Source organism: Protobothrops mucrosquamatus, unplaced genomic scaffold, assembly GCF_001527695.2.
Source record: "Protobothrops mucrosquamatus isolate PMUCROS unplaced genomic scaffold, P.Mucros_1.0 scaffold4192, whole genome shotgun sequence".
Lineage (NCBI taxonomy): Eukaryota > Metazoa > Chordata > Lepidosauria > Squamata > Viperidae > Protobothrops > Protobothrops mucrosquamatus.
The window spans coordinates 42,089-52,204 of NW_015390117.1; the positions used below are offsets into that span (position 1 = coordinate 42,089).

General features: G+C 43.3%; 1 protein-coding gene across 1 annotated transcript in view; it reads right to left on the reverse strand.

Moving 5' to 3' along the window:
• LOC107298682 (acetyl-CoA carboxylase-like) overlaps positions 1-9,457 on the reverse strand; it is a 51,336-nt gene extending 41,879 nt beyond the window's left edge. The window contains exons 1-2 of the mRNA XM_015828058.1: positions 9,305-9,457; positions 8,865-8,921 (exon numbers count right to left, since the gene is read on the reverse strand). Of these exons, the coding sequence (XP_015683544.1) occupies positions 8,865-8,921; positions 9,305-9,457 (210 nt within the window). The remainder of the gene's footprint in view (positions 1-8,864; positions 8,922-9,304) is intronic.
• Between the last annotated feature and the right edge of the window lie 659 nt (positions 9,458-10,116).

Below are 10,116 nucleotides of genomic sequence, written 5' to 3' on the forward strand. Positions count from 1 at the left end.
AGCATGTTCGATACTGGTTACTGTGTGTGACTTTGCTCGCTCTGTGAACAATGAGATTGTGTCCTGCCATAATTCCTGGCTCATCAGGATGCTCTTTAGCAGCCCTGTTTCCTTTTGGGAGATAACTGAACATTTACTAAACATTTAATTTAAATTTTAATTTAAACGTTTAGTTAAGACCACACTTAGAATACTGCGTTCAGATGTTGAGACTCTGGAAAGAGTGCAGAAAAGAGCAATATTTAGGGGGCTGGAGGCTAAAACATATAAAGAATTGGGTTGCAGGAATTGGGTATGTCTAGTTTAATGAAAAGAAGGACTAGGGCAGAGGTCCTCAACCTATGGGCCGCAGTCCACTACCGGGCTGTCGCCTCTTGGCCACTGGGCCATGTGAATGGCTGGCCAGTGCGCGCATGCGTGTGCATACGCTCACCCATGTGCCAGCGTTAGCCTCGCTGTGAGCCGCGAGCCTTGCACCGACGCTAGCTTTGCCATGAGCCAGCGCTAGCCATGCTGCGAGCCTGGTATAGCGCTAGCCTCACTGCAAGCTGTGCGCTGGCACTAGCCTTGCTGCGAACCTCGTGCTAGCGCTAGTAGCCCCATTTGTGGAGCACGTATACTCGCAACCCCGTTGATGCGCACGCGCGCAGCCACATTTACATGTGTGCGCATGCCCCTCCCTTTCCCACCGGGCCGCCAACCCAGAAAGGTTGGGGAACCCTGGGCTAGGGGACACAAGATAGCAGTGTTCCAATATCTTCTCTGCCACAAAGAAAAGAAGAGATAGGGGTGCCACAAAGAAAAGAAGAGATAGGGGTGACATGATAGCAGTATTCCAGTATTTGAGTATTTGAGGGGCTGCCACAAAGAAGAGGGGGTCAAATTATTCTCCAGAGCACCTGAAGGTAAAACAAGTAGCAATGGATGGAAACTAATCAAAGAGAGAAACTACCTGGAATTAAGGAAATACTTCCTAACAGTGAGAACAATTAACCAATGGAACGGCTTGCCTCCAGAAGTTGTAGATTCTTCATCGGTGGAGGGTTTTAAGAAGAGACTGGACAGCCACTTGTCTAGAATGGTAGAGGGCAGACATGTCAAACACAAGGCCCGGGGGCCGGATGCGGCCCGCGAAGTGGTTTCATGTGGCCCGCGAAGCCATCCTGGAAACAGTGAGGGAACGGGCCCCGCTGCCTTGGCCCTGGCCCAGGCCGGCCAGGAGCCAATGTACAATTTTCTGGTGGCCCTCTATGCTGAAACGCATTCAGTCTTAGCTCCACAAGGTCGTCTAGAAATAGCGAGGAACCAGCCCCTGCTGTGTTGGCCACGCCACTTGGGTGCATGCTGGGGAGATGTCACCCTTTGTGAGGAATGAAGAAATGGACCATGCCTTGGCGCTTGCCCCGGTCCCACCCCTTCTGCCAGAGACCCTCAGATCTGTCCCACTCCTGCTCAGGCCCCCACAGGCACCCTTGACACGAACGATGTAGAGCTGGCCACGCCCACCCAGTAGGCCACACCCACCCCATCCACGCCCACCCAGTAGGCCACACCTACCCTGGCCACACCCCCCCCCGAGGGCAACTGCAATGCTGATGCGGCCCTCAATGAAATTGAGTTTGACACCCCTGGTATAGGGTGTCCTACCTGAGGAGAGGGTTGGGCTAGAAGACCTCCAAGGTCCCTTCCAACTCTGTTATTCTGTTAATTGTATCCTAACCAAGGACTTTCCAAATGTTGGACAAGCCATCACGACTGAATCCAGACAAGAAAGCCAGAAATCTTGTCTAGTTCATTGTCCTCTTTCTAAACTCTTCCTTGTCTCTTGCTCTTCAGATGTTGCTCAAAGCTAATCTTTTTTTCTTGCTGCATTTGTCAGCATACTGTCACTAAACCGATTGCTCTTTTCTTTTCTTTTTTTCAGCTCTTCAGTCTAGCATTTTCAGGCAAATATCCAATTAAACGTGCGTGGGGGCAAAATGCAAACGGATAGACACCGAGGTAAACAAATCCTCAGAGTTTTCATACCAAAATCCAAAAAAAGAAAGGAAAAAAACCCCCGATTTCCTAGATGAAGGAATTATGCCCCTGCTGTGTTCTAATCAACCAACCATAATCAAGACAATCAGAATAATTCGCCTAAATTAACCAATCAAGACACCCTGCAAATTGGAGAATGCAAAAAGCTACATGAGAAAATCATCATAGCTGGTTATTATACTAATAATCGTGTTAAAAGCCTAATGAGATGAGGAAATTGGAAGCCTGCTGAACCAACTCTCTATTACTTCAACATGCTGGGAAGTAATTATATAGACTGTAATTAAAACACAAAACCAGCCCACGCCAAGGCCGCTAAGTTACATTGATAGTCCGGTACCAATACGAATAGGAATGCAAACACGAAGGACTGAACCCAGTTGGAAGGGTTGAACAAATCTGCTTAGGATTAGAAGGGCTGAGAAGACATCAGCAGACCACTCACCCCCTGGACATAAACTGTTTCAACTCCTTCCCTCGGGACAGCACTACAGGGCGTTATGCTCTAAGACCACTAGACACAGGGACAGTCTCTTCCCTTGCCCCTTCACTCTGCTGAACACCTAATTCTCACGGTTGACAAAAGACTACTAAGCTCTATAATAATAATAATAATAAAGTTGGAAGGCGAGTCCAACCCCCTGCTCAGGCAGGAAATCCTATACCATTTCGGACAAATGACTGTCCAGTCTCTTCTTAAAAACTTCCAGTGTTGGAGCATTCATCGCTTCTGGAGGCAGGTTGTTCCACTGGTTAATTGTTCTCACTGTCAGGAAATTTCTGCTTAGTTCTAGGTTGCTTCTCTCCTTGATTAGTTTCCATCCGTTGCTTCTTGTCCGTTGCTTCTTGTCCTGCCTTCAGGCGCCTTGGAGAATAGCTTGACTCCCTCTTCTTTGGGGCAGCCCCTGAGATATTGGAACACTGCTATCATGTCCCCCCTCTTCGTTAAACTAGACATACCCAATTCCAGCAACCGTTCCTTATATGTTTTAGCCTCCAGTCCCCTGATCATCTTTGTTGCTCTTCTCTGTACTCTTTCTAGAGTCTCAACATCTTTTTTACATCGTGGTGACCAAAACTGGATGCAGTATTCCAAGTGTGGCCTTACCAAGGCCTTGTAAAGTGGTATTAATACTTCACGTGATCTTGATTCTATCCCTCTGTTAATGCACAAAGGTCCCTCTCACAGTTACTACTATTGAGTAAGGTACCCCCTATACTATACCTGTACATTTGGTTTTTCTTGCCTAAATGTAGTAATGTGTATGTATACTAACCTATACAGTGTGGCTGTAGTATTATTTATCCTTTTATTACCTCTTATTCCTCCCTTCTACTGGTTGCACTTTTACTGTTGTTATTTTCTCTGTTGTTTTGCAAGTGCACTGAGTGCTTCTGTAATAGAGACAAATTCACTGTGTGTCTAATCACACTTGGCCAAATAAATATTCTCTTCTCTTCTCTTCTCTTCTCTTCTCTTCTCTTCTCTCTTCTCTTCTCTCTCTTCTCTTCTCTTCTCTTCTCTTCTCTTCTCTTCTCTTCTCTTCTCTTCTCTCCTCGGAAAGGGAGCAGTAGGGAAATGTGTGCGCGCGCAGCTCTACGCATGCTTGCGCAAATGGGTGCATGCACGGTGGTGGCGCTAGCATGCAGGCACATGCACAAGTGGCTGCACGCACCCATGGCATGCGGGCTGGTGCACACATCATGCACACATGGGCCATGTGCACTGGTGCACACACGCTGGCACCCACGTGACGTTGGCAGCAGTGCTAGCGTCCCTGTGCATGTACAAATGGGGGCGCTAGTGCCTGAGCGGCGGTGCTACCGCGAGTGGGGTGGGGCTTGCCAGCTATTCCTGGGGCCCGGTGGCCAACAAGCCGGGCCGTGGACCATAGGTTTGGGACCCCTGTTCTATTCCATTCCATTCCATTCTTCTATTCCTGCACTGTTCTGCTTCTATTCTAATTCTAATTCTAATTCTAATTCTAATTCTAATTCTAATTCTAATTCTAATTCTAATTCTAATTCTAATTCTAATTCTAATTCTAATTCTAATTCTCTGCTCTGCTCCAAAGTGCAAATTGTAGAGACTTGCTAACCAGCACAACACCTGGCATAATAGCTTTGCTAAAAAGCCTAACCCTCATCTTCATGAAAAACAGTCCAAGAACAGAGACAAAGGCATACCACAATATACTGTTGAAGCAACAGCAGCCAGGAACACATTCTTTGAAATAGATACACAAATGTATTTGCGGCACTAACTGCTGAGAGTATCCTTCACTGCAAAAAGGGACAGTCCCCTTCTCAAATTAGAGCTTGTGATGGCTAAACCCAAGAGGAGAAAGTCTGTTGTCATCTGGACTTCTGTGAGATCAGGCTCAAATTGTCCTACTTTGGATACATTGTGGGAAGATGTTGCTCTCTGGAGAAAGCTCTGATGCTGGGAAAGGTGGAAGGAAAGGAAGAAAAAGAGGACGAGCAGCAAGATGGAGGGACTCAGTTACAGTGGCAATGAATGCACCATTGGAAGTCCTGAAGGACCAGGTTAGGGACAGATCATCATGGAGAAAACCTATTTATGTGGTTGAAAATGACTTGACATAATCAATCAATCGTTCAATCAATCAATGAACATTAAAGTCTATACTCCTAGAATATCCCTAAAAACGCAATGGTAGAAGATAAGACATTCAATAGCAAACTGAAGACGAGGCTTGATACAGCATCAAGAGATGAAGGCATGCTATTAACAGGTGATTGGATTGTCAAAATGGTAGAAACAGAGAACCTGGAATTCTAGAAAAATGTGTGTTGTTCATTCAGTGAGCAATATCAGAAGCAAACAGACTACATAATAGAAAACTGACGTTAGAAAAAAATGGAATCTGGTCTCCGGGACATACCCACACACAGAGAGCCTGAATTACTGGTATCAAAATAAAAGAGTTGTGCCAGCAAGATTCGACCTGGAGGACATAAAGGCAGAATATAACACTGATGTAAAGAACAGATCCAGCAGATCTAATTTATGAGAAGAAGAAAGAAATAAGAGACCGAGGAAGCGGTGGGGGGGGAGTATCCAAATTTCAAAGATGAAAAGATCCAAGAAGCAACAGGCGTGTATTTATGATGGTTGCAATGGCCTGGAAGTCAAGACCTCACCATTTGTTTTTTATACAATATTTTATTAAGTTTTATAAGATTAGGGGAGGGATAGGGTCAATATAGGTATTGGGGTTCAGGGTGGGGTTGGGATAGGGGTAGGTCCAACGATGGGGTTGCCCCCAATAACATTTCCAAGCTTTAGCAAGCAGACTATTGTCCAGGTACATATATTACAGTAATTAATGTAATAGTAAATAGCTGTAGTCAATAAGAGTAACACTAATCATAAAGAACATCAATTAATCGGTGAATATCATTCATCTTATTAAATATCACAGCCATTGCTCGCTAGTTCGTTTTGCTAACCATTGGTAAAATTTTCCCCATGTTTTAAAATAGACTTCTTTCTCTTTAATCTCTAAGGTTAGTTTATCCATTTCTGCACATTCTAAAGTTTTCCTGATTATGATCTCATCAGATGGTATATTTTCATTTTTCCAATATTGGGCAAATGCTATTTATGTAATAAATATGTAATATTAAATATGTAATATGTAATATTAAATACTCATTCTCTTTCCCATACTAGGGTCCTAATATTCCTAACAAAAACAGTTCTGGCTTAAATTCTATCTGTATTTTAGTCATCTTTTTCAACCATGTATGAATCTTAAACCAGAATTTTTTCACACTGGGACATACCCACTACATATGGGACATACATACCCACACTGGGACATACCCACTACCTGGCCTGGGAGTTAAGACCTCACCATTTGTGACCTTCCCACCAGCTTCCCACAAGCAAAGTCAATGGAGGTAGCCAGCTTCGCTTAATCATCACTCAATTCGCTTAACATTTGCAGTGATTCGCTTAACAACCGTGGCAAAAAAAACCATATTGTAAAATCGGTTGCAACTTGCTTAACAACCGCCTTGCTTAGTCGCCAAAATTCTCTTCCCAATTGTGATCGTTAAGTCGAGGACTACCTGTATCTGGATAATGCTAGGTTGGAGAAGACTGCCAGCGACAATGCGGAATAAAACGGATCGATCGTCTGATCTGACTTCTTGACACCTTAATGTCCTTGCTAAGAAAAGGCCCATCTCTGACACAGTCACTCTTCTGTTCTGATTACTGTCCGGCTGTTTGCTTAGGAATTCCACCAAAGCTCTTCGACGGCCTGTGGATTTATCCACAAGCATTAAAAGAAACTCTCTCTTTTTCCCTCCAGTTATCCATTTTTATTCCCTTAAACTGCTCGGATTTCTACTTTCTAAAGCCCCCTGCTTTTCACTTAAGCTATCCATACTTTTCCAGCTTCCTGTCTGAAAGCCATCGATTGATTGGTGTATCTGTTATGTGCTTTCAGAGTCGTTCTTAAAAGCTGGCCGATGCCAATCGACACAGGCAAAGCAATCCAGAAGAGATGGCCTGGGCATGTAAGGAACTTTTTTGCTTTTTATATATACCGTGTTTCCCCGAAAATAAGACACAAACCGGAAAATAAGCCCTAGCCTGATTTTTCAGGATGCTCGTAATATAAGCCCCACTCCAAAATTAAGCCCCAGACAAGATCGTCAGCCAGATGGACGCATTTAGTACTGTGTTTCCCCCAAAATAAGACCTACCTGGAAAATAAGCCCTGATGCATCTTTTGGAGCAAGAAGACCCGATCTTATTTTCAGGGAAAGACTGTGTACATATATATATATAATTTAAAAAAGCCTTTTGCCTTACATCCCAGAATTTTTAGTGGGGTTTTAAAAGCAATTTTAAAAATTAATAAGGCCAAATTTAATATTTCATCTTAACTTGGTTTTAATGATAGTTTTTGGGGTATTGTTGTAGTTGTTTTTATCAGGCTGTCAGCCGCCCTGAGTCCGCAAGGAGAAGGGCGGGGTATAAATTCAAATAATAAATAAATAAATAAATAAATTCTTTATTTTTATCTTATTGACTTTAATATATATATATATGGGGTTTTTTTTTGTTTTTGTTTTTGAGTTTGGTGCACCCTGTCGGCCCAAATATGGGAGAAAGGAATCTTTTGCCTGTATCAGCTCAAACTAGAGCTATCCACAGGCAGCATTTGCAACTGCCCAGGTTTGAATCTCAGAAGGGTATGTCTGGTTGAAAAGAACTAAAAAGTTCGAAATAGCTATTCCAGTTCTCCCTTAATTCTTTGTCAGCAATCCAAATTTTGAAAAATATATATATGTATATATCTGCAAGTATTCTAAAAAATTGAGTCCCAGGTATATTCATTTATAAAAAGGTATGCTAAAACACTGATCTCCGGGACAAAAAAGTTTTATTAAAATACTAAGCTTTCGTTTAGCAACTGCTAACGTTTTCAAAGTGTAGGCTGACATTGGGGCGGCTTCGCCTTTATAGTCCCTCCAGAAGCGGTGAATGCTCCAACACTGGAGGTTTTTAAGAAGAGACTGGACAGCCATTTGTCTGAAATGGTATAGGGTTTCCTGCCTGAGCAGGGGGTTGGACTAGATGACCTCCAAGGTCCCTTCCAACTTTATTATTATTATTATTATTATTATTATGATTATGATTATGATTATTAAGTGCTGGTAATTTAGTCATTGAACGCGTTATAGGTCCGTTCGTGTGTGTGTGTGTGTGTGTGTATAATATATAATTTATTATATATTTAATACATAATTTATCCTAGGAAGTCCACAAACCCCAGAACAAAGAGTTAAAACTTTGAAGAAAGAGGAAGGAAAACAGGGATGGGGTGAAAAAGGTGGCACTGGGACAGTGTGACTATAAAATGAAACAACATACAGGTAGTCCTCAACTTACAACCATTCGTTTAGTGACTGTTCCAAGTTACCACGGCCCTGAAAAAAATGGCTTATGACCGTTTTTCACAGTGGCGGTTGCAGCATTCCCACGGTCACGTGATCAAAATTTGGACCCTTAGCAACGGATTCATATTTATGACGGTTGTAGTGTCCTGGGGTCCTGGGGTCATTTTTTGCGACCTTCTGACAAGCAAAGTCAATGGGGAAATCAGATTCATTTAACAACCATTATTAATTTGTAGTTCAGGGTTGAACTGTAGGGTTGTTGGGGCTTTCTGAGCTTGTGGACCAAAGATGCTTCGGAATTGAAGAAGCTTCTCAGATGAAAAGCCAAACATTTTCAAGGAAAAACAAAGGAAGTCCCAGTTTCCTTTTGAAAAAGCACCTTTAGGACTTAGCTATACAGTGAGTAGTGGTCATTTCTATTACAAGATTAAGCTAATTGTCAAAAGCTAAAATCAAAGTTTCTTTTTTTTCTCTTCATTTCAAACACAAATGATGTTTCTACTTACGTGAAATCTTTGGTCCACCTCATAGTTGATCTGCTTTCTGAAATCCTTGCAAGCCAAAATGTAAGCCGCGATGGCATGAGGAGCAAAAGGAGGGAGAGAGGCAAAACAAAACTAGCAATTAGTCCATCAATTAAAAGTGAATTAAGGGGGGGAAAAAATCACAAGCCATACAAGATTGTCATCATTTTCAATTTTCAATTATTTTTCTTCAGAGAACGTTATCGAAAAACCATTGCGTAGCTGGAGACCAATAAAACAAAATCAGCTGTGAACACGATTTGATATTTTTTTTCCTTCCATTAAAATCAGTCTGATTTGCCATGCAAGCTATCGAAACGAAAAAAACGCCAGCTGAAGGAGATCAAGAGGTCTAAATACCTTTTGGGCCACCAGGAAAGTAAGACGTCGAATTCCATGGTCAATCAGGATAGATTTCTGCAAAAATGGAAAGAAGCATGAGAAAGTATGTTGGGAAAGGCGGTCAGCAAAATGAAAACTTGTAAAAAAAATAAATCTCTGTACTGTAAAGCTTTTTCGTTTGCAATTATACCTGTCAAGGGCAGAAAATCAGGAGTCCAGGCCGTTCAAATGAATGCATAGGTTTATTTCATGCTACTACTCTCTACAAGAATCTGAACTACTGACAGTCAAAGCAAATTGGGGGTAGATAAGAGTCAAAGGAATTCAAGGTGGGCTGGACTTAAATCTCGTGGGCGTGAAAGGACTTGAGACTGATGATGCGTTTGACCCCTCCCTCGGACTCAGCCTGGTCATCCCCTACATCAGGGGTCCTTAAACCGTGGGTCGTGGCCCACTACTGGGCCCGGGCTATTGGCCACTAGGCCGCATGAATGGCTGGCCAATGCATTGCCGTGAACATCAGGGGTGTTCACAGCCCCGCTTGCGTGAGCGTCACAGGCGTCCACAGTCTCACTCGCACAAGTGTCACGGATGTTTGCGGTCTCACTCATGCAGGTGTTTGCAGCCCAACTCGCACAAGTGTCACAGCCCCACTAGCCCCACAAAACCATCCCTTCTTTTCCCCCTCTCCCCCAGCTCAGGGCCAACCTTCCTGCAAAAGGTTGGGGAACTCTGTCCTACATCACTTGCTATTGTAAGTGAAATTTTATTTACAGTCCTGGAACCATACGTGGGAATTGCTTTCTAGCCTGGTGCCTTAACCATTAAAATCAGGGGTCCCCAACCCCCAGTCCGTGGACCGCATGCCAGCAACCAGTCCGCACAAACAAGCAAAGCCCCATCCATGGGATGCAGGCAGTACACAAAACCACACACTCTCCAGTCTGTGGAAAAGCCTTTCTCCACGGAACTAGTCCCTGGTGCCAGAAAGGTTGGGGATCTCTGCATTAGACTAAGGAGACTTTCACATACATATAGACCCAAGTACAATGGTGGGATTTAGCCGGTTCGCACCACTTCGGCAGAACCAATAGCTATTTTTTTTGTTGCCCAAGCCCAGAATGGACTTCCGGAAAGGTGACTTGCAAGATGCTATTAGTGCAACCTTACAATAAAAGTAGTGTATAAAGTCATATAAATAATAGAATAACAGGGTTAGAAGGGATTTTTGGAGGTCTTCTAATCTAGTCCAGCCCTCTGCTCAGGCAGG